Below are 25,652 nucleotides of genomic sequence, written 5' to 3' on the forward strand. Positions count from 1 at the left end.
GCTGCCAAGACCTGGAACACCCTCAGACTCAAGACCTTTTACTCCTTCAGAAGACTCCTCAAGACCTGGCTCTTCGAGCAGTAGCAGCTGCCCTCCCCTCAGCGCCTTGAGACCCTCACGGGTAAGTAGTGCGCTTTATGGGTATAATGATTGATTGAATAAACAAGTAGAGTGTAGAAAAATGAGAACATGCATCAAAAAATTTACAAAAAGCGGGGTCGTTCACATTGGCATTTAGCGGCTTATGTTTCAGACCTGCTGAATTCTGTAATAGTATAAATGTTGCGCTTTTATATTTTCCTTATTTCCGAGTCTGTTTCAGAACTCCTAAAAAACATGCGGAAAGTACTAGTTAGAGCTTCAGTGCAGGTGGTAAGCCGGGCTGATACTTCAGGTGTTATCTCTGCACCAATAGCACATTTACTCCCAGTTCAAACCAGAACTGGCCACTGTGTTGGTCAGCTTACTCTGATGGTCCACAGAGGCAGGGATTGCTGATGGAGGGAGTCTGTGGGACAAGTAGATTTTGAAAGCATTTTTCCCTTTTTTTAAACAATTCTACACCCATGACGCACCGCAAAGTTGTTCTTCCCACATAACGTGTTGATATGAAAGGGGAAAAGAAGTATTTATGCGACTATATGTTGTTGGCGAGATGGTTTCTGGACTTAAAGAAGGGCAAGTGTGGATTTGTTCATAGCGCCCAGTTGCCTGCATACCTCTTCTTTTTTTTTTTTTTTATGTATCTTTTTATTTAAAGAAGAAAAACAAGAGGAAATAGTACATATATCGGTTGCCATACAATACGATACATTGCAACGGCGCGCAGGAGAATAGGCCAATGTGACATTGAGAATACAAGGAGCGTGAGGCGTCAACATGAATAGGTAGACTTAAAACAGAAATCAATATAATCAACAACCCAGTTGAAATTGTACTAGCGAGGCCCGTCCACCCACACATACAGGATAAATAGGACCGGAGTAGACACCCAGACATGTGAAAATGGACTCAGAATGGACAAATCGCCTCTCGTAAAAGGGGAGGGAAAGAAAAAAAGGCCATAGAACTAAATAAGGAAAAATACCCCCCTCCCCATTCCCCCCACCCTGCACCCCTGCAATGGCTACGGCCTAACCCCACTAGCAGCGTGCCTGTCGCCCAACAACTAAATCCTAAAAGAAGGAAAAGAGTGGAGGAGGAGATGTCATACAGGCTCCCGGTCCCCTTTATTCCCCGCCAGAAGCAGACCCCCCCCCGAATATAGTCAGACAATGTGAAGCTGCAATTAAAAACCAAATGGGGGCGTTACAAAGACCCATCCGACTCCCGCATTATTTGGCTACAGGTCCCGTGTCACATAAAGCCTTTGTTTCAGACCCAGACGATGCAACTCAACCTTGGCCACTACGATTTTTTGTGCGAATTCTCACCGCTCGAGCCGCCATCTCAAGTCAAAGCGGTCAAAAGAGTCAAAGTCAGTATAGTAGGATAGAGTCCAAAGTAATAATTTTCGAAGACCATGAATCAAACGGAAATGTCCGTCTACCAAGGATAAGTTACAAAAATGTATTCGAACCAACTGGGGAAAAAGGAATAAGAAATCACTCCGGAAATCGCCATGGAAATTATCCTGGAGTATGAGGTTGGCTGTGTCCATCTTGGGCGGCATTGGGGTGGAGTATAGTGAGTTTTCGGTAGTTCCGGGCTCGCTGTCTGTTGTTCGGGGGCCGACAAAACACACCAGGTCCGGTCTCCGCACGGGGCCCTTTATATCAGGCATGTCCTGCATCGCGGTTAAAACAACACTTTTCAAGGCCATCGAGGGATCGGCGTCCGGTCTCAAACACATAGTGTCAACTGTTACGACCATTTTATGGATGGCGGCGGTGACTTGCAAGTGAAGTGCCCCAATGGCGGCCATTACGGTCTGCAGCAACGGCGTACCCTTCTCCCGCTCCATTTCCTCTCACGAAGCGACAAAGCAGCTCTTTTCACCTCGGAGGTCGACTACTCCAGTGCAACAGGCACAAGCAGGGCCGACGCTAACAGTGGGCACTCGTCAATGTCGTGGTCTCAACACCATCGCCTCCAGCGAGGATCCGTGCCCACCAGCCCCGGGGGCCCCAACAGGGCCACCGGGCAACGGACCCCCGCCCACAGCCACCGGTGCGTCCTGCCGCCGTGTATGTGCAGTCAACCCGGCCACCGCACGCCCATCCAATCCGGTCAGGATATTCTTCCACTCCGGGCGACCGGACGCCGTCCTGGTCTCGCAGCCGATGTTGTTCAACTCCAACCCGGATGGGTTAGAAAGCGAGGCCCTGGCTTCCACACTGGAGTAGGCCGAGAACAAAAACACGGCATAACTTTGTCAATCGAGATGATGGAAATCTCGGGATTGCATCTTTAATCTCAGCAACCCATCAGCCACACGGGAGTCTGGTTCGAATTCAATATAGATATCCGGATTAATGAGCTTCTGGCGGAGGTCGGCGGAGGTCGGCGGAGCCGGGAGCTTATGCGGCCATTTTGGTTGCTAGCATAGCTCCTCCTCTGCATACCTCCTTGCATTTTATTTTGCAAATAAAGGAGCTGAGGCTAAGCCTGTAGCCCACAAGTGATTTGTGAATGGTCTCTACAGAGGCCCTAGAAACATCACCTCCCCGTCATCACTTACTTAGAATCTATGTAAAGGTACAGCATATTCTTTCGCCCTTTATGAGGTTGTCCATTTTATTATCAATGTGTGAAGTAAACCTCTGTCGTGACTAGTGTACATTAGTGTTATTTTCCTTAACTCTAGCGTGCATGCCAGTTTTCTGGTTTAATATTTGCCTCTCGTTGTGAACAGTGCTGGGCTTATATTTTGAAGAGCTGTACTTTTGGAAATTGTTAACCCGTTTTATGTGATCCACTCTGGCACTATTTATTTCTCAACTTAAATCACCTACCCGTAGGATGGAACCCTTAATTGACAATTCAGAGTCTTGTTTTTGATACTAAATGTATCTGCGCTCATTTTGCCTTTGGTTCTGCATTCTCGTGGATGCACTTCCAGGGCATATTCTACTGTCGACCTCTCATACGTGATTTAATTATAATACATGGAATTCTACAATTTCTGTATAAAAACCTGTCTCTAACTTCTTTGTTATAGATATGGCTGTCACGGAGATCCATTAGCGTGAAAGTTTAGTTCTAAATCTAATAATTCATTGCTGTGATGTAGCAAAAGTGGGATACAGATCTCTTACAGAAATGTCAGAACTCAACTGTAATACCATATTACAGTTGAATTCTGATGTCACAGTGCCTGCTGCCAGAGCCAACAGCCAGGGGGAAGGCAGGTCAGGTCATGGAGCATAATTAAAGTAGCTGTTTAAAGAAAAACAAAACGTGGCTTTTCTTTCTTTTGCTCTATTTTGTAGCCCAACATCGAAAAGCAGATTTTATGGCGACTTGTTTATTTTTTGCTGTTCTTGAGTAATTATATATAAGTTAGTCTTTCTGCGTGTTTCCACGCATTTTGACCCACTTTTTCTTTTTTAAACTGACTTGTATTAAACTGATTCTAATATTTTCTTTCAACAAATATTTCACTACTTTTTGATGTTCACATTAGCACTGGAGATTCCATTTTTATTCTTAATGATTGCAAACATGCACTCTCTTTTATATGAAGGAGCTATGTGCTATGAATGTAAATGATTTATAGACAAGGAAATGGCGTGACCATGTATTATAAGGGATAAAGCACGCCCTGTGTTACGTGATAATGGTATGGCAAGTCATCTTTGAGTTTGACCTTGTTCCTCAGTAAGGTCGTGGAACTCCTCAATACCTTGCCGTATCCTTATCGTGTAAGGCAGTGGGTACTTTATCTCAAATATAATGTTCACAAAACTGTTTGTGGTCTTATGAATGAAAGAGATACTTTTAATGTTTGTTTTTGATCTGCAGCCAAACGGGAGAGAGAAAAATAGCGTGCATGTTATTGGGGACTTCTTTTCACCATTTAAGGACAAAATGTTGAGAAGATGATCTGACAAGGACTGCTATGGTTTTAATACTACAGTGAGGGTTTTAGTTCGCTCAGGGGTTCCTTGCATAACATTAATGCTTGTACTCTATGAATTTCATAGTATCACCACTTTCCCTTCCAGAAAAAAAAAGTTTCAATACTTTGTTAAAGATTTGCCATGCTCATTTTGAATACTGGTATATGTTGTATTTTATTTCACCTGTGAAGTTTTACTAACGTAATTAGTTAACTATAATATCTGCAATGCAACTTCATCTGCTGGGCACGTTTTGGCAGCAAAGCTTGTGGAGTGTCCATGCAAAAGCAAAACTGCAGTTTCGGCTACAGTTTGTCAGTATGTAGGGTTAGAGTGGAGATTGGAGTGTGAACTCAAGAGGAGAGAATGCAGGAACATGGGAGCTAACAATGGGGGTCTGGATAGTCTTATTCATCATTGAGAATTAGCGGTCCATGAAAAGCAAACCTCGCTCATGGCAACTTCAAGCTAGACATTGCCATCCTGCTTGTGCCTGATTTCATTCTCTTTAATAGAAATGAGGTTAGTGGTCAAGGCAGAGGAGCTGCTTTGATCGTTAATGACTTTCTCCTGTAAGGAAACTTTCAGGCAGATTTGAGACGCCTTGAAATATGTGCGAGCGGAAGTTACCACATACATGCCCACCTCATTTGTGTGCATCTTGAGCTACTATCCATCCGGTCAGACCCCTGCTTCCTTTTTCGGAAACCCTCTCAACCTCACTCAACACATTCTCAAACAGATAATATTTGTCCTAGGAGACTTAAACATCTGGCCTCATGACTTGCCACCCAAAGCGATATTAAGGAAATGGAAATTCTGTGAATCATATTGATGAAAACAACAAACCTTCTTAGGGGTCCCACTGATACTTGGTCCTTTTAAACAAAGAAAGAAGAAATTAGCACAGAAGCTGAAATATAAAATACATATTTATTAAACCTCAAATGAGTGAGACTACGTCACACAGAAGCCTTGGCAACTGAATGAGGCAGTCTGAGAAGTGCAGAAAACAGAGGCCTTATATATGCTTTGGGTTACATAGTCATCATAAGACCAAGGGGCAGTCCTGGCACATGTAAGCATGCAAAAATTACTAAGATGGGCATACAAGATCTGCTTGCTCAACAAAGTGGGAGGAGAATTACTTCTCCATACAGCAGCCAAAGTAGCCTGACAGTTATACTAGAGAAGCAGGTGCATACTACTAGCTAGGCCCTTCTGGGCATGTGCGAAGGTGGAAGATGCTAAATATAGTTTGTTTCTAGGCATATTACAAGAGCAGTCAACACTGAGGGAGGACAGAGCACATGGCGAGCACGTGGCAGCACATGGCTAACTAAAATGGCTGCCCGAAATACAAATTGGCTTTCAGCTCATGCTAACAAATCCGTCCAATATTTAACAATATGACTAGCGACGCAGCTAAATCACTGCAGGGGTCACAGTCTTGATCTGCGCCCGTCAGCGTCCCGGAAGCGGCGGAGCGGCGCAGGACTCTGACAAGGTTGGGAGAATGATTCATTATTCTTCCATGACTCTGCGGTCCTTGCAATCTACCTCCTGTGAGTGCCATTCCGTGTTCCCGGGTAGGTACAGGGGTAAGCGCTATTGTCCTGGCTGCGGCTGGTCCCCCACTTATGTCCCTTTCCCCGAGCATCAGATTGGTGAGGACTGCGTGAATCATTCGTGCTTAATGCTCAACACTCGATCAGTAGGTAGGCATGCCCTTGACATTTTCGATCTTTTGGTCAGGGAAAAACCTCTATGCCTTCTGCTGACCGAAACCTGGCTGGGTGAGACGTCTAACCCGGATATTCTAGCAGCCATCCCTCCGGATTATAACATCTTCCGCCAGGATAGAGCCAAGGGTAGGGGGGGTGGGGTGGCGGTGGTTGTTAAGAAGTGTGCCTCTTGCTCGATTCTCCCCTTGGATAACATCGCGGGTTCTGAGTCTCTCGCCTTTACTATTAGGCTGTCCCCGCATCAAGCCCTGAAGGGGCTGCTGGTTTATAGACCCCCCGGATCGGTGGGTTCCTTTTTTGAGGACCTCCAGGCGGCCATATCTGGCCTGGCGTTATCTGCTCAGCACTGCTTGTTGGCAGGTGATTTCAATTTCCATTTGGATATGGCGGAAGACGTGAATTCTAACAAATTGCTTGACATCACGACCCCTCTAGGTCTCGTTCCCTCGTTGTTAGGCCCCACACATGATAAGGGACACACCCTGGATCAGGTGTTTTCATCGGTCCCTCTTGTGAACATCGAACTTCTCCCAGTGATCTGGTCCGATCATAGATTGGCCAGATTCTCCATACGGGGGACTGAGCATTTGCTCAGCAGTGCTCCTACCCGGTCGGGAGCAGCTTCTAGGGCTCTTCATAGAGTGACGCCAGAACTGTTAGATCAGGCGTTTGCCGACCACCCATGCCCTATTGTGGGTGACCTGGAGTTGGATACTGCGGCCTTACAGGCGTGGCTGACAGAGAGGCTTGATGATCTGGCCCCTATAAGGGCCTCTCGATCTCCGGTCAAGCGTCAGTCTGCGCCATGGTTCACTGAGGCGTTGCGGATTGAGCGCAGCCAGTGTAAGGTGGCTGAGAGGGCATGGCGCTCTCGGTATGAGGGGCAGGCTAGACTCGCCTATAGGATGGCGGTCAAAGCATACCATAATAACATTCTTGGGGCAAAAAAAGATTATCTTGCTAGAAGGATTGAGGCGGCTTCAAATTCATCTAAGGAGATCTTCACGGTGGTGAGGGAATTCACGGCTCCTAGATCTCACCTCCATCATGTAGTGCCATCTGAGTCGTGGACCAGTGACCTCGCCAGGTTTTTTACAGATAAAATTAGATCTATCCAGGCTTCCTTCCCAGAAGGGTCCGTTGAAGGGTCTCCTAGTTTCGGGGTGGGTCGTGTTCCATCAGTTACGCCAGCCGTTGTTTTGGCGGAGTTCCCTCCTGGTACCCCCGAGGCCTCTATCATTCTTCTGGCCAGTCTTAAATCTGGCTCGCCATTAGATCCCTGTCCGGCCAAATTCTTGGCCAGGATGGTGCCGTCGTTGAATCCCCTGGTCAACCCCCTTCTGAATTTATCCTTGAGGGAGGGAAGGCTCCCGCGGCCCTGGAAAAGAGCGATGGTGGTCCCTCTCCTCAAAAAGCCTGGATTGGACACCGAAGTTTTGGCCAACTATAGACCTATCTCTCTTCTCCCGGCCCTGGCGAAGCTTACGGAGAAGCATGTGCACGGCATTCTCGTGGGCTTCCTAGAATCAAATAACCTACTGCACCCCTCACAATCCGGATTCCGGCCCAATCTGAGCACGGAGACGGCTCTTCTTGAGGTGTCAGAGGTTATCCGGGAGACATTGGACGCAGGAGGGAAGGCCATGCTTGTCATGCTGGACCTGTCGGCGGCCTTCGACACCGTCCCCCATGAGGCGCTACTCGCCAGACTCTATGACATCGGGCTGAGGGGGACGGTGTTTAATTGGTTTACATCGTTTCTGGAGGACCGTCGACAAACGGTCTGGGCCTCCCCTAGCTCCGCTGAGATGCCGCCATTGGGAGTCGGAGTTCCACAGGGCTCTGTGTTGAGCCCGACTCTCTTTAACATCTTTATGACCCCTCTGGCGGCACTGGTGGAGGCTTTTGGGGCCCAGATCGTGTCCTATGCAGATGACACGCAACTTCTGTTCACCTGCAGGAAAGATCAGCCATTCGATGGGGAGAGTATCCGGGGGTGCCTGGAGAGGGTCTTTGACTGGTTCCAGCGGAACGGCCTTAAGGCCAACTCCAGTAAATCGGAGGTTCTGCTCTTCGGTTGCGCCTCGGATCCGGAATGGCGTGAGTGGTGGCCAGCGGACATGTGTCCTCCCGCTCAGTCATCTATGGTTGCCAAAAATTTGGGAGTCCGGTTTGATAATAACCTTTCGTTCAAATCGCACATTCTCAGCCTGACAGGTACCTGCTTCGGCATCCTAAAGATGCTCCGGAAGTTCTTACCACTACTTACGGAGGAGCATAGAAAGATCACTGTCCAAGCTCTAATAGGATCTAGATTGGACTATGCTAATGCCCTCTATCTAGGGCTTCCGGACTACCTGATCCAGTGGTTGCAAGTGGTGCAGAACTCCGTGGCCCGCGCCATTTTTGGCCTTCATAGGCGGGCTAGAACATCCGGGTTATTGCAGTCACTTCATTGGCTGCCCATCCGAAAGCGGATTATGTTTAAAGCGCTGACTCTGGTGCATAAAGCACTTTGTGGCCAGGGAGCAAGGTATCTGCAGCGCAGGCTGGCTTTCTATCGCCCGGCACGCTCATTGCGCTCGGAAACTTTGTTCATGGCCGTGGTCCCACGAGTGAGGAAGGCTCGCACCGGAGGTCGCTCTTTTAGCCTCAGGGCACCCCAGTTGTGGAATTCCTTGCCCCTTGCCCTACGCAGCACTCCCAGTCTGCTGCTGTTCAGAAAAAACCTTAAGACCTGGCTTTTTAATCTGTAGGATGTTTTGTTTTCTCCTTCTGTTTTTTGTTTTTATCACTGTTATGTTTTTTTAATTGCTGAGCTGCCAACATAAAGCGCCGGGACACTCTTCCTGAGTAGCCGTGCGCTATATAAATAAACTTATAACATAACATAACATCTCATCTTCTTAGTGTTCTCTGCTTATTTTTGATTCAGACCTCCAGATTACAAACTTCAAGCCCAACACATGGTCTGATCATACTATTATACATTTATTTGTTGTAGATGAGACGGTGCCACATACAAAGCATTTTACCTCAAGACAAAGTATAGGATCTCTCCTAAAAGCATTGATGAAGATCTCGACTGAACCATTGAGGGCTCACCATCATCCCACTGGGATGCCGTAGCTTACCTGGGAACCAATATCTTCATCAGGTGGCCATCCCAAGGCCTGCCAGACCTCAAAGGCACAGTAACAGAACAGCAGTTTACAGATCTGGGTGATGTGCCAACAGAACAGCATATCTGGATGATTGGACTTCACAGCTTGTCATATCCATTCCCGTCCTTATGAGTTTATGATGCAAAAAAGGCATATTTTCAGTTCTAAACCCCTCATTTGATCATGCCAACCCGCCAGAGATATGCAGTGCTAAGGTCTTCAACTTTATAGTGGGACCACCATAACTAGCCTCATAAATTCCTCATCCTGTACTGGGGAAGAGCCCCAGAAATTCTAGTATATCCTAATTGTTCGTCATTTGGAAGATCCAAAAGCTGATCCTCATACCATGTCAACTACAGACCCAACCCAGGCCTCCCCGGTGTGGCTTAAGTACTGGAAACTATCCTGTGCACCATATTGCCCACTCTTACACATTTCAATCCGCTTAGTGATTTTCAGCCTGGATTCCTCTCTTGCGATGAAACACTAACTGCTCTATTGGATAGCTGAAAATAATTCCTTTCTCTCAGTGATAAAGGCAGGTGCATAGCTTCGGGGTGGGGGATGTTTGGGATGTGACACCTCCCCAAATAAATACATTCTTTGCTTGGTAGTTGGGTCTAGGGGCCCTGCGTGTGCTCTGCTATGTCTCCTCTTTGTTTTAATTGCCAACCTGATTTCCCCAAGATGTTTTAACTTGTGCAGTTTTTGAATCAGGAACTTAAATATCTTTGAGCCCGGTTTACAAAAAGTAGCAAATCTGTACCCAGAGAAGTACTTCATGAATGGGTCCAAATGTAATACTTTTTAGAATTTACGAACATAGGCTGTAGTAGGCTTGGAAAGCTACACCTTTCTTAGGTTTGCAGGCATTCTACTGCAACCAGACACCCAAAAGATCATGGGACAAATGCTTGCAAATAGTCTAACCACTGGCAGTTCCTCAGGTTAGCTTTCCAAACCTTTGTTTTTCAACCACTGTGCCACTCTAAACAGAGGATTTAGCAGATGGAGTAAAGGTATACAGGGTGGTAAGGAGCTTTCACACGCCAAATTTAGAGATGTCCGTCAGCCCGGTGGACATATCTATACATTGGCAGGAACCGCCGACATTGTGGGTCCTGTCAATGTAGGAAACGTTTGATAGCCAGCACTTTCAAACATGAAGGCTAGGTGTCAAACATTTCCAAAGATGTATTTTTCTCAAAAGCAAATGCCCAAATTGTAAGTTTGTTTTTGAAGAAAAAAACTATGAATCATCGCTCAGCCCACATCTTGGTAGTTTTATCTCCTGGCGTGGGGTCATGTTTCTATTTTTACTGTCTCTCACCACAAGGATATACCTAGCAGTAACTGTCATTAAAGTCTCCTCAGCAATTGTTTTCAATTGTATTGTATTTTTCTTCTGCCCACAGTTAACTGTCATATATGGACTGCAGTATATATTCGCACCACCTACATATGTGACAAATCTTTTTCTGCCAGGGGCACAACTGTGCTCTGGCTAGGCTGCAAGTTAAATGCACTGCAGCTATACATTTCAGGGAAACTGCCATTGCCATGTAGAAGTGTGCCTTGTAAGCCCATGGAGAGAGATCTAGTATACACTGCATATTAGGGTTAGTGTGCCCTCACAGTGAAATAGAAGCCAAAAACTATTTCACCCTGTAGGCCTGGATTGACGTTTCTCTAATAGGCTTACATTATATGACATTTTTTATTTTCAGTCTCTGGTTAGAAAAATGCTTCAGTTATTTCCTGCTTTGTTTTAAAATCCGAACTTCAGATTCAGATTTTTGATAACGTAAGCAGATATGTAATTTTGTAAAAATGTAGTTTAGTATGTCTGAGTTAAAACTGGCTTAAAACCAGTTTTGTCCTCTCATCGCATTCCAAGTGCTAAAATACACATGCTTGCCTGGAAGACTTAACATCCCTAGCTCAGGGGGCAATGGCTTGCATCTAGGCCCAGGAAAGGCTAATGGATCTTAACGGTTTACCACCTAGCCAGGATTAGCTATCTGGGAATGGACGGGAACAGTTGGAAGAACAAGGAGTAGCTTGAGCAATACCTGTTTTGACATGCAGATGCTATGGAGGGCTGCTGCTTTTCATTTCCAGGACCCTCCTAGATACCTCATATCTAGTCATAGTAGGAAACCCAGTTTTGCCACCATTCACACTTCCAGAGCTTGAAGAGGTAACAATCATGACTGAGGATAATTGTTTTCCTCTGGGCACAGGAAAGGTCAATGAATGTAAACTGCTGCCCACTTCGCAGACATTCGCTATCTGTGTGTGGACAGGAACAGCTGGTAGAACAAAAGGTAGTTTTAGAACTGACTCTTGACTTGGAGATGCCAATGAGGCCTTACTCCAAGGGTCTCCAACCTTTTATGTAATATTAGCTACTTAAGTCAATAAAAAGTATTCGGAGCTACTAGTATTATTAGTGATGTAATACTGATCACATCAGACAAGATTACATTAGTGATCCCCAAAGCAAAATTACCAGCAGTGGTCACCTCTGTGCATTATGCACTGTTGCCAGCAGCAATGTTACAAAGGCTTTGTCAATGTGGAATGTCTCTATATGTTTAATAAACAGCTATTGTTGCAGTGTCCCTGGTACTGAGGTGATAACGTTAGTCTTCCCAACACTGCATGATTTATCACTCAAATAGGAGTGTTAAATATATTTTTAGAAATGCAACTATTTTTCTCCAAACATCAGCTTTATGAGTTCTGAAAATACATACATTTTCATCTAGAATATGCACTTTTTATCTGTATTACACAGATGATAATACAGTCTAGCAAAAGCTTCTTGATTAGTAGGCTTGGCTGTACCCAGTAAAGCTAGTTCCAAGTAGCTGGAGAGCTACTCGTTGGAGAAGCCTGGCTTATCCTGGTCATCCCCAGGACCCTCCTAGACAGTTGGTCTTCAGCCATATTAGGAGTGCAAACTTGCTATGGTTCTGTCAGTTAGGGAGAGTAACCTGATGGTAGCAGGCTCGCGCAATCTTGAAACAGGGGCTCCTGAGTAATTTTACAGTAAGGCAAAGAGGTAGTGCTGCAAAAGGATGTGGGGTTATGTGAGAAAATTCATTGTTAGGATTGGATGGTAGAATTCCACCAGTCACTGGCTAGTGCTCAGGATAAATTTGGTACCTTCACCAGCACCTCCTCAGAATATTCCTGGTTCATGTGAAGAAGTAGGCCCTGCTGGAAGAAGAATTCCGACTCCTGCTGGAAGCTCATCACTCACACAAAGGACCCCTGAATCCTGTTGGCACCTAGGGACTGGAAGTGTTTTTCAAGGGTCAAGTGTTTGGCCCCTGTGTACATGCTGTAGGGACATAAACAACAGAAAGACCATTGACTCCAAGAGCGCCCAAATGACTGTCTATTTAGATCCTGAAGTCCCAGAATCCTGCCCGAAAAAGCTAAGGCCTGCAGGACTGACCAGAGAAGCTTTCGCAGCAGCGGTAGACTTAGGGCCTGGTTACAATGTCATACTGACCACAACCGACCGGCCGTCAGTGACGGTCCAGCCGCCAGACAGGCTATTGGTCTGGCCGCTGCATTTCAATGCTGACGGTCAGACTACAAAGGTCGAGGGTATTCGGGGGCACCACCAAAATCCCGTCGGGGCAGCGGTTTGAATCGTATCCCTGCCAGGTGGGGGCGATGCCTGCGCAGGCATGTCCCTTCCTGACTGTCTTTTCGTGGCGGTCCAACCACCATGATTAGACAGCCTGAAAGTGACTTTGGGAGGCCCCAAACAGTGCCCCCATCCCCCATTGAGCCACTACAAAGTCCATACACCGTGTTTCAGGCACCACATGGTGGAAAAAAGTATTTTTTGACTGACACCACAGCGGGCTCAACATAATTGTTGGGCCCACTATGATGTTTCTCGGCTGTCCGACCGACCGCCATTTAAATGAGGATCTAAGTCTGAAAGTTAACATTTGACCAGAACAACCCACTTATGTTAGACCTCCAGTCTATCACAGTCAGCCTGAAATTGTGCCTAGGTCCTAATCCACTGCAAACTTCTGTTTTTCCATAGTGCTTGGCTTCTTTCTAGTTGCTATTTGCCTTAACATGTTAGTTGTTGTTGGCCTTTAAATTTTTAAAATCCGTCTAGTCCGTTCCCATGAACGTGTTGTAATGAAATCGGTTTCTTTTGGCTCGTTAAATTATGCACCGTTTTCTACCTTTGCTAGAGATGTTTATTGTGTTGTATACTTAACATAAAAATTGTCACTGCTCGAACTTACCACACACGTCTGTAGGGATAGCCTGCTTTTTCTGCCATAGTTATCAGGGTTTGAGCAGAGATTCTCAAACAACTGTGTTTTGTCCTACCCATAGTGAGTTAGAGTTTGCAGCCACTCATCCAATTAGTAACCCTATTTCTCACATAGATAAATTAAATTCACCATAATATACATTTTGTGGTAAGGATTTGTATAGCGAGTTTTGTAAGTTTGTAAAGAACATTTCATGTTACTTGAGCGATTCCTTCTTTTGTGTCTCTTTTTAGAGGAACAGTATATTCTTGAGCAAGCAGCTCTTTTGGAGCAGTTGAGTATCCTCCAGCCATTCCTCGACAGTGAGCATATTAAAGGTAAACTAAAACATTCCAGATGAGTAAAACTGGAGGTGGTGTATTTTTGGGGTTACTGCTTTTGTCATCCTTTAAAACGGCTCTCTGCAGACATTCTGGATTGTTATGAATGCGTACATTGCAATGCACAATAAAAAAGACCATGAAACTAATGGAAAAAAAAAGTTAAAGAAAGTAAAAGCTACATTGAAATATATACAGTAAACTTGCCTACTAAAATGTCATGAAAATAAATATAAGATTTCTCAAATGCTACTGTTTTGAAATTGAAGATCTCCTAAAAGCGGCAAACCAGTGATATTTATTGTAAACAAGGCCGCTTACCCTTCTGCTTACTTTAACTGACATATTGGATGTACTCAACACCGTACTCAAACTAGTAAGGTGTAAATATTTGTAGCTCTGGACAGACCGTGAACTCTCACCAGGCAGCCGGCCCTAAAATATACAAATTTCAAAATGCCTTCTTCCTATTGGTGTCAACTGTCTGCTCCTCTACTGTGAGCATGTGCTTCCAGTGAGGTTTACATGCAAAAAATACACGTTACCTCTTGCAGTATATGCGTGTTAGGTGTTCACCTCTTTGGGGGCATTCTGTCCATGTGCAAATAACGGTTTTCCTCGGCAGGGCAAGGTGATCTGTTCTTTACCAGACCAAATGAAAGCTTAAGAGGCTCAGTCAAATAATTCTTTAAAGCTGTAATATCCGAATCAAATTTATTAAAGAAGGTCGTTTGCTGCAGCCTTTTTCTGATAGAAGACATACAAGTGACATGCTGATGCATTCTAAATCCCACATAACATGAATCGTACTCGATTGCACCCATAAATCATAGCTTCTTGTCTCAATATAAAGGTGAAAGTGATATAATTTTCTTTACTTATTCATTTCCAGCTGTTCCTGGGCATGCTTCAAAACTGCAAGCTCTTTCTCAGATTCACATACAACAACAGGTAGAGCATTAAATTTTTTTTCCTGGTGTCCAGTCCCTCACTTAATAAACTGATGCATTGTTTTAGGAGATACTCATCTTCTAGCTTTCGAAATTATAGTACAAATCCAGGCATGACCATTTTAAAAGGATTAGGTTGTTTGCTTTAAAAGATTTACGGATTGGCAGGATTGCAATATTAGGCCAGAATTATTTTGGCCGGCTTGAAAGTTTCCAAAAAACTTCGTTTTTCTCAAGCAAATGATCTGACCACCACGGGTTTACTGTTGATTTTCTGGTAGCACTGTGCTCTCTTTTTCACACAGTCTTATGCGACACCTGATTCAATGCTTTCAATTATTTTCATATTTTGTTGTGTTGTGACAGGACCAATCTGATGAAATAACAGAAGAGACCAAAAAACTCCTTGAAGACTACAACAAAATGGTATCCTTTCATACAAAACTGTTCAGGTTCCCAATTCCCCTTTTGTTATTTTGTTCCAAGGTGTAATAAATAATTGTTCAGTTTAACTGTGTGCTGAGATTTTGTGTAAGCATGTCGTTCTATTTGGTTGTACTTTTTGATTACTATGAAAAATTTAGTTTTCTTTTGGAATAGTTAGGTTTGAAATCATGGTGTCTAAACAATGCTTGGTTTAGTCTTCAAACCAGTGGGCTGCATGAAACATCGTAGTCTGTACATATTTCTTGCATCATTTAGTAAAGTGCCAAGGATCAACTGATGTCATGTATGTCAGAATCGAATTTAGTGCCCATGACTTGTCGTTGGACATAACAAAAAGCATGATCATTGTAATTTGATTCTGTTACACTTCGTGTTTAATTTGAAAACACTTTTCTAAAGCATATCCGCATATGATATTGTCAGTATAAAACTTACATGTATCAAAACAGTTGTACAGTTGTTTATCTTACATATAGATATTGTTCAGATCCCTTCTTAGTTTTATCATTTTAGGTCTCGCCTGCGTGGGCTGCGCACATGCGCAGTCTCGCTGGCGAGATTTTAAGATTTAGAGGTGCTTTCAGTAACGGGCTTTAAGTCCCGCCCCTCTTTCCCATTGGTCAGCGTCATAGTTTATGCTAAACTGTGGCCAGCTATTGGAAAAGAGCTTTTTGTGACAATGACTTTCTCTTTTTCAGACGGCCTACTTGGACGGGCTCGCCTGATTTATGTTGGTTGCTAAAGATTTCTTATCTTTATGAGGCCATGTGTTTGAAACACATGGCCCCTTAAAGACAAGAGATCGGCTGCAGCACGGTCTTCTTAATGTGGTTTGGAGCATTTGAGACGAGCGCTGTAAACCGTGCTAAAATCATTTTCTTATCTCGTCACATCTGAGCCTGTTTTTAGTTCAGTCTGTTTTTAGTTCATGCTCTTTAGATGGATGTTTATTCTGTGATACTGGTGCTTTGAAGATACGCAATTAGGAAGGCATGCGGTGGGAATCAATAAAGGTTTTTAATGGTAGTAGAAAGAGGCATGGCGTGGAAGGAGCCGATCCAGTATTGTGCCCGAGGAGTTGATAGAAAGGTCAGCGCCGTCTATTTGAAGTGGAAACGCTTGAGCTCATAAGGCGAAGGGGGGACTTCACAGTTGTACAAGGCTGGAAGAGAGATGCTGCAGTGGCTGGAAATAATGAGGCAACACAAGGCGGGGTCTTAACCAGCTAATTCAGCCTGGCGATACATAGGGCACCGGGTGTTAAAGGTTATTTACCCGGAGGGTTTACATGCAATCAGCTGTTTACTCTGGTCAGCTGGAGTTAAGCCCGTGGTTCCTTCCTTATACTGTATTTGTAGAAAATATGTTTAGTTCCTATGTTTGTGCCATCTACACCTTTCTCTATGTGTGTCATGGACACGCTCATCCGACAGAACAGCGTCATCCTTTAAGAAACTGGAGATTAAATTGAATAGTGTTATAACGCCATGTACCCTACCTCTTTGATTTAATTAAAACAAGACGCGCTTCTATAAATTACATTCTGATAAGTGTTCGGGAGACATAAGCAGACTCCCTCGTCCCCGCCAAGCACCCCCACGCCCCCTTCCCCGCCGCACAGGGGTTTCCCACGGATTGACAGGGCTCTTTCACCTGGACAGACTCCCGTCCCTTCTAAAATAAACTCTGGGTCAAGCCTTTGAACTCGCCGTCTACCCATTAATTTGTCTACGTGGAAAAGGGTTCTGCTCCCTCCAGAGGCACCCCCCACACCCTTTAACCCCCGGCGCATGCACACACACCCTAGCCATCTCTCTCATATTGAATACAGACACATGCGTACCCCAAATGTGAGCAGCAAATGTCTGAAAAAAAGCACAAATGCCCATTACAGCAACCACAGACAGAAGATTTTCCAGCGTTCAGGAAGCGCTTTGCACATAAATTGTCTACGCTCTTTTTACATACTCTGCCCAATAAAACCCCCATCTTCCACACCGTGGTCGCAAATTATCAATGCATACGGCTTATGACGTCCCAGAAAAAGCCCCCACAAAAATGATAGGTAACAACTGGAAACGTCCTCAACTAAGCACAACCCCAGGGATTCTACAGCATTTTGAATTTTGCGCTCAAAAATCATCTTTTAAATATAGTTATAGATATCAGTGGCTTGCAAGGGCAGCAAAACACGATTTGTCTCTGGGTGACTGCACTTCTGCAAAACCTCATTAACTCCAGCACAACACAGTTCTGCGCCTGGTGTGTCGTTTTCTTCTGCATTGCAGCAATTGGGATTAACACCTCGTTACAAAAAAAAACCCGGAGAAAACAGTGTCAGTGTGAAAACACAGCCCCCATGTACGAGTCCCGCTCCCCTACCTGCAGGATGTAAACGCCGTCGTATAGCTGCGCAGTCCATCCCGGGCCCCGCGCTCCCTTCCCTCGCGGAGAGTCAACATACACGAGCTGGCAGCAGTGTGTGTTTTCTAGCTGCTAATGGCTTTGGTCAGGTGATCGGTGACCTTGGCAGAACAGCAAATAGAAGAGTTTTTCTTACAGCCAAGTAGGCAAATAGAAACGTTTAGGAAAACATTTTCTGCAAAAACGATGCTCCGCGTTCAGCACGCGCCTCTAAAAAAGGAAGCTTCAATGGTGCAGGTAAAAGTTACTTCTGGGGATGGCTTGTTAGTGGCACTGCACGGACACACGTGCTCTGATGTGCCTCGCAGTCATCTGGATATAGGAAGAGGTCCCTGTCCTTGTCAAAGATAGCAGGGTTGGTAGAAGGTGCGGCTTTGGGTCTGGTCTGGTGACTGTGCACTAATCAGTGATTCCAGTGTGCCCCGGCCCCAGCAGTTCACAGTCACAAAACGTGTGTGTCCAGTGCAGGCAGTGGCCTAATCAGTGACTCTAGTGTGCACGTGTGCCTGCCTGATTGTGTGCGCCCTGCCCCCAGGAGTTCACTACAGGCACATGAGGTGTGTGTCAAGGTGCATATTTGGCAACATCCGTGAACGCTTAAACAGAAGGAATAAAGATAAAACTACAGGTTTTTTTTTAACTTGTTTTTTAATATCAGTGGGCACGCCTTATTTTTTACAGCTTCCAACATGCAAAAGATGCGACATGACGCGAGGGGCCATCTTGAAGCTAAAACATTTTATTTGTTTTTACAAACCGCACACCGTGCTTTTCTTTAACACTGCGAATGCTTTTTTTTAAACATTTTATTTTACCCAGAACTCATACCGTGCTTTATTTATAACACAGGCACACATTTTCAACTGAAGCGTAGGTAAAAAAAACTTTTTGAGCCGCGCTGTCTTTCTTTTGTTTTGCGTGGTGCAGCAGGTTCATTGAAGCTGTTTTTGCGCCCCTCCCCCCCCCGCTTCGCATTATGAGCCCTCCCCCATCCTCTGGGCACAAACGGAGCCTTTCTCAATCAAACAGCAATGCTTCCTCATTCCTCCTCCCGCAGCCATTCCCTGCTCTGCCCAACCTCCTCCTTCTCTCCCAACACCCCTATGCATAGGTCCCGCAAGCGCATACAAGTACAGGCTTCACAGCAGCATTTCTATTTTTAAAAATGTAGCATGTGTAGGCATTTCCATCCTCAGCCATTACCTGCTCTGCTAGACCGCCTCCCTTGCTCCCAAAACCCCCATGCACAGGTCCCATGGGCGCCTACAAGGTACGGGCTTCGCAGCTGCAGCATTTGTATTTTCAAAAGAATAGCGTGTGTAGGCATTTGCAGTTTGTAAATGCTCAGTCACTACTGATAAATAAATATTTGAGTGCGTAGACTTTAGCATGTGAACTGCCAGAGCCGCGAAGAAATGCTTTCACATTCTCCCTGTGTCAACCTGTCTGTGTCACCAGAACTGGCACAGAGTGTCGGACGCTTGACATGATAAAAAGGCAATTAGAGACTTGAGCAAAGCTGTCCTTTTAGACAAGTGCTATTTGACTCTTGGGACAAAGTGCTCAATACAGGCAGCGTGCAATCAAAGGGCGAGCAGACAAATTGGCTTGCCATCCCTGCCTACAACTAGTACTGCCACTTCAGGGCTAGTCTGTTTAAGGACGCGATGTTAACCAAGAGGGCAGGAGCGGGACATAAGGTCAATACAACACGAATTAAGGTCAATGACAATGCTTTTTATTTAGGTTTTAAAAATCAACACATAAATAAAAGGCATTGTCATTTACAATGCCAATAGCTCAAACTCTTGTAAATGCGAGACCTATTGCATTGCAAATGCTTGTTTCCTATTCTACCGGTCTGCAAAATAATTCTGCGAAGGCCATCCTTAGAGGCGGTTGGGTATGTCTATACTCAATGTGTCACCTTGGATACTATAACTACATACAAACATTACATAGTGTTTTAATGTTCTAATTTATTAAAAAAATGAAACAAAGCAAACTTACACCATCACAAGAACAGTAATGGCTGGATTAGGTGATTTGCACTCAGTATTAAAGCTTCTGGCTTCTGTGGCGAAGATCCCAAAGAATATAATGGCTGGAGCTGCAGCTATGGCGAATCCTTGTTAACCAAGTGTGCAGGGTCTCCAGTAACATGACCTTTACCTGTAGAAGTCTTCTTACCCTCTACCATGTTTACATACTCATCACCCCTGGAAATTGGGTGGGGCAATATCTGACCGTTTACATTCACCAGTGACCGATCAGTCAGTAGGACGTTCAAGGCTTGACCAACCTTCCAAAAAATACCCCTGCCTCTCTTTTCAGCAATATTTCTTCAAGTTTTATTACACTTTGTAGGTAGCTGGCTCTTTATGTGATATATCAACAATCTGGTATACCGTGTAAAGAGTCCAGGCGTTTCTCTGAGTGGATAAGGGCATGCTATGCAATCCCAAAGTGCTCTATTAGGGGCAATTGTTTAGTTCTGCAACGTTATCCTATGGAAGGAAGAATACTTTCTGTAAACCGGTTCAGTGCAGCGAGTTACAAGACCAATCTCCAGGAGCTAAAGTGAGTGGTGGGCAATGTCCAAGGCAGCGTTAGCAATGCACCTCAATGCATCTCCAGCGGCATGGGGGCGGCACCGCCTGTGTGTCCCTGCCCCAGCTGCCGCTGCTAAGGAAGTTCGAGGCCCTCCTCCACCCGCAGGCTACCACCTGCGCCTCATCCCTGGTGGCCAGTGGTAGGCCGTAGGTTTGCTCATCCTCCATTGTATTGCCTGTATTTTCTTTCATTGCTCCTGTTGTAGTGACTGCATTTTCGTTGTTGTGTCTGTGACTGCTGTTGTCTGTCTCCCCCCGCTGCTTGTACGTGGTCTGTGCCCGTTCTCTCCTTCTGCTCCCCTCGCTGCCCCGTGTCTCTCTGCCCGGTTTCCCTTTTGCTGCCCTCGTGTCTCTCTGCCCGGTTTTTCGTTCTGCTCCCCTCTCGGCCCCCGTGTCTCTCTGCCCGTTTTTCCCTTCTGTTGCTTAGCAGCCCCTGCATTTCTGTGACCTTTCTGCCCTTTCTTGAGACCTTTCTGCCCTCTGTGCCACTCGTTTACCCCCGTTTTTTTCGGACCTTTCTGCCCTTTCCTGTGATATTTGTGCCTCTGTGCCACTCTTTTCCCCCCGTTTTTTCTGACCTTTCTGCCCTTTCTTGGGACGTTTGTGCCTCTGTGCCACTCGTTTCCCCCCATTTGTTGTGACCTTTCTGCCCTTTCTTGGGACCTTTGTGCCACTCGTTTCCCCCTGTATATTTGTGACCTTTTGCCCTTTTTGTGACCTTTCTGCCTTCTGTGCCACTCGTCTCCCCCTTAATTGTTGTGCCCTTTTGCCTTCTATTTCCTTTGTCGCCCCTCGCCGCTGCATCCCCTGCGGCCCACCCCCCTGACTGCCCATTCGCTGCCCCTACCTCCCGCCTCCCAGCTGCTCCTCCCTCCCACTTCCCCATATAGTGCGGTGAGGAAAGTGACCCTTGACCCTTCCAGGTAGGTCGCTCCCCCTCCACATAGCACTGCCTGTGTGTCCCTGCCCCAGCTGACGCTGCTGAAGTTCGAGGCCCTCCTTCACCACCTGCGCCTCATCCCTGGTGGCCAGTGGTAGGCAGTAGGTTTGCTCATCCTCCAATGTATTGCCTGTATTTTCTTTCATTGCTCCCATTGTAGTGACTGCATTTTCATTGTTGTCTGTGACTGCTGTTGTCTGTCTCACCCGCTGCCTGTACGTGGTCTGTGCCCGTTCTCTACCTCTGTTCCCCTCGCTGCCCCTGTGCCTCTCTGCACGGTTTCCCTTCTGCTCCCCTCGCTGCCCCCGTGTCTCTCTGCCCGGTTTTTCCTTCTGCTCCCCTTGCGGCCCCCGAGTCTCTCTGCCCGTTTTTAGGTCTCGCGACCTGCGTTGCACTGCAAAGCAGTGCTTCGCAGCGCGAGGCATTTTGTAATTAAAAACAGGGTTTTAGCACTGACCTAGGAATTGCACACGCTCGTGCGTAGGCGATTCCTTTTGTGCTACCCCATTGGCCTTTGCGTGCGTCTTTTTATTAAAGACTGCACGCAATTGGCCAAAGGCGGGCGCATTGCTCCGCCCACGGCCTAATGGTGTCTATTACGCACTTGGTGCGCGTAATAGGCCGTCACGTGGTTTCGGGCAAGCACGTCTCCTGTGGCGCGCGCACACCATTCGTGGGATTGTTCATTATTTTATTTTTTTGGATCCATTTCATTTTTTGTTGCATTGCCTCTAAAGTAGACGTCTCCCACCTATGAAACCATCAAACAGTACTCGTTGTGCACATTTATTTATTACTCGCGGGATTGTTCATTATTTTTTAAATTTCCTGCTGGTCATGGTGCCCGCTAGATGGACTGCCATGTCGCAGAACTTTAGCACGCACGGGCGCCGCACTTGAAGTTTTACCACGGCTCCCATTGTCATGATTTTTGGCAAGGGCCACGATGTGAATACGTTTTACATGCCGTGCTAACAGATAAAATGCAGAGCCCGCTTTCATATGTGCATCATGGGGGCCGCTGCATTCGGCGAGTAGTTTCATTTGTGAAGCGAGCAATGCGGGTGGTTACACATTCATAACAGTTTGGCTCAGCTGCTGTGTCAATGGCAGCGCGCTGTAGCTCACACCGCGGGTGGTTGTCTATCCTGTGTCGTGACCCGCCCCAACCCGTTACCCACCAGCTGAGCTCACTGAACCCCCTAAGTGTGTTGGCTGCCGGCCGCCGGAGTGGTTCCTCACCCAGCTGCAGCAGCCCAGAGCACACCCGCGTCCTCCACTACACTGCAGCTTAGCTGAGCCAAGCCCTCATCCTCAATAATAGCAGCTTTGCCGCCGTGGGAGAATCAGAGTCCTTGCTTTAAGGCTGCCCGTACCAAATTGCCCCTCACAAAGTAAGTGCCTGGTGGAGCAGTGCTTACAATACCGAGCAGTTGCAAGGCAATAGGTCTCACATTTCGAAGAGTTTCAGCCATTGCAAATGACAATGCCTTTCATTTAAGTATTTTAAAAACCTACAGGTTTTCAAAGCACATACATAAAAGTAACCCTGGGCGTAGTTCGCGAAGTAGCGCTACGCGAAGCTACTAGTAGTTTATCATCTCGAGCGGTTGCGAGCATTCACGACCACTCGCAAAGAGAAACCTGACCTCCCCCCGTTGAGAGTCTCGCCGGGATGTCATTTTGCTTGCTCGCGGTCGCCAACTTGACGTTGAGGAAGGCGAACAAGCAAAAAATGACCGCTGCACTACGCTACGCTGCGCACGCGTGTTTGCACTGTGCTACGTGCAGCTCGCATAGTGCGAAGTTGCGCAAACTTCGCAAACTACGCGAGCGTAGCGTAGTGCTTCGCCCAGGGTTACATAAAAGGCATTATCATTTGCAATTCCGATAGCTCAAAGTCCCGGAAATGCAAGACTTTTTGCATTACAAAGGCTTGTTTTTTTTTTTTTTTTTTTACTGCAACTGAGGAGATAACTTTCGATTAAATTTCTTCAAGAGCGAATATTTTGTTTTCAAGCTTTCGGTCAGTCACTAGAGACGAGCTTTCCCTAGCGTCAGTGTAAAGTTGCTCTGTGCGGGAAGCGAAGAGAATCGCCCTCACTGAGCTTGTAAAGATTTTTGACTGTGAGACTAAGTAAGTGTCGCAAAATGTTACTGGGTCTGGAAGCTGCATGTTTTTTGTTGTGTTATAAATGAGTGAGTGACACTCTACTTTAAACACTGGTGATTTGACTACACATTAAAATAGTTGAGCGAAACGACAACCACGTCTTTTTGACTCGGATGCAAGCTTGTTTTCTGAGAACATGGGCGTTACAGAATGTTGAAGGGTGTGCAATTAGAAAATGGCATTACCAAACAGATCCGCATCGGGGGTGATCCAGGAAAAACGGAAATAGCTTTTTTAGTTTTAAGAGTATTTGTAAGAAAAAAACTACGTAGTGAGCTAGTTTCCCATCCTCTCGGTATTGCAGATACCATCATTGTCATCTTCTGGACTATTCAGTGTGGTGATCGCATATCCTATTTAGTGTTAATTACTCTCACAGCAAACCTTTTTATCAAATGTATTCAACTAGGAATTGTAGGTGCCTAGTTCATTATACATTGTATTGACTGCTTGAGAAAATGTGCAAGTCTGTTTGGGTTCGTGGCCATACCCGTCGACTTCAAATATATTGGGTCGACTTGGCATTGCCTCTCACTGGTTTTGTCGCTGGCACTGGCAGTGTAGCAGCATTTTGTAGGTGTAAGACATTCTGCAGACACCAGCCTGTTAGCATGACTGGAGGACTTATCTGGGAGGCTAATTACTGTAAATAATGACGCATTACTAATGTGCGCAGAAATGAATCATTGCTTCGACTGTAGTTTTATCTTGTCTCTATACAAATTCTTTTGTCTCCCCTCAAATAAGTATTGTTGCCATGAAATTAGAGCTTTGAAATAACACATCTGGCTTTTTTTGATGCAAACGAAAGGCACTGTGGTGCTGCGGAACAGATGTGGTTTTGGTAAGGTAGATTTCCTAATTAGAAGGTACTTTTAAGTTGTTTAGGTAACTGCTGTGCAGAGAAGAGACAGCGATGTTCAGTGTGTGTGTGTTCCGTTGGTCTATTTTTTTTCCCAGGACTTCTCCAAGTGTGAGAACGTGCAAATGATACACTTTTCATTCAGTGATTTAAAAACAGAGGCGTTTCAAATTGCAAATCCATTATATTCTTGTTTGCACCTTAGGTAGTGCAACAATAGTGCAGACGGTGCTCTCAGAAGTGTGATATGGAGTGTACAGTATGATGCACATATATGGAAGCAAAAGTGTCCATTGTTTAGACATGACTATAAGACCAGTATGAGTATTGTTACTTAATTATAAAACAAAATATTTAAAGGCTATCCCTGAGATAGTGCTGACGTTTCCACCCTAAAACTCAGTTTGTCTCATAAACCTGAATACATCTACCTGAACTAGAACTGAGCAAGCCCTAAATGAGAGTACACATTTGAGGTTCACTCCTCAAAATACTGTACTTTCACAGCGCAACCCCCTTTGTAGTCCTCACGAAATGGTTTAGTAAAATAGATTTGATTTGTAATACTTTCTTATGGGAATATTAGAGGCCAAGGACAGCCCTTAAATACATAAGCTTACCCCTTGGGTAAGGTGGTTGGGCCTACCCGAACTTTAGATATTATTACTGTTAGACCTGTCACCCTTGGTGTGGGTATTCGGATATGGACCCCTCTGTAATCCTGGCTTAATTTATCATAGGCAAAGTATTTATTATGTGATAATTATCCTTTAGTCCGATCAATCTGTTTAATGTAAGTTGCTTTTTTGATATTTGATCGACCCTCTGTTTAAGAATATTTCATTAATGTATATTGCCTACAGGATGTTTTCACATTGTATTGCATGTTTTTTAATGAACTTAAATTCCGGAAATGATGAAGCCGTTAGCAAGTACAAGCAATCATCTCTTTTCGTTATTTGTTGAGGTTCTGTATTGTATTTATTATATATGTCAACATCATGATATAGTCATATACCATATGCAACGAAAGCCATACTGAACTGCATTTTTTTCCTTTAGTACTCCCTTCAATAATGCGCTGCTCTGAGTCTTGGGGAATCTGTTTCCGCACCAGAGCTGCGATTGTTGTCTGCCACTGTCCCTTCTCCGCCTCACACAATGCAAGAACATATATATTCATTGGTTCCTTTCTGCAAATTTGAAAAGTAGACTAAATGAATTGAAAACTGCCGGTAAATTATGCAAAAGTGAGCAGTGCCAGTGACTACATACATTTTGCAGCTGCTTAGAGGCCATAGAGTTTCTGCCTCTGTACCTCATAAAAACGTTTATAAACTGATTAGGAGTATTGTTTTTCAGTACTTTGAATTCACACCTTAAAAGGCATCCCAAAAGTAAACTTGTCCTTGTGCTTTATTTATAACGCCAATAATTCTAACTCGAACAAATGCGAGACCTATTGCATTTCCAATGCTTGTTCCGTTCTGTTGCTTAGCTGCCCCTACATTTCTGTGACTTTATTGCCTTCTGTGCCACTCGTTTCCCCCCATTTTTTGTGACCTTTCTGCCCTTTTCTTGTGATCTTTTGCCTTGTGCCACTCGTTTCCCGTTTTTTGTGACCTTTTGCCC

At 45.2% G+C, this 25,652-nt stretch overlaps 1 protein-coding gene across 1 annotated transcript in view; it reads left to right on the top strand.

Moving 5' to 3' along the window:
- The window catches only part of DCTN3 (dynactin subunit 3), a 62,499-nt gene that overhangs the window by 32,276 nt on the left and 4,571 nt on the right, over positions 1-25,652 (top strand). The window contains exons 4-6 of the mRNA XM_078674697.1: positions 13,526-13,609; positions 14,505-14,563; positions 14,929-14,988. Of these exons, the coding sequence (XP_078530823.1) occupies positions 13,526-13,609; positions 14,505-14,563; positions 14,929-14,988 (203 nt within the window). The remainder of the gene's footprint in view (positions 1-13,525; positions 13,610-14,504; positions 14,564-14,928; positions 14,989-25,652) is intronic.

Source organism: Lissotriton helveticus, chromosome 2_1, assembly GCF_964261635.1.
Source record: "Lissotriton helveticus chromosome 2_1, aLisHel1.1, whole genome shotgun sequence".
NCBI classification, from domain to species: Eukaryota; Metazoa; Chordata; class Amphibia; order Caudata; family Salamandridae; genus Lissotriton; species Lissotriton helveticus.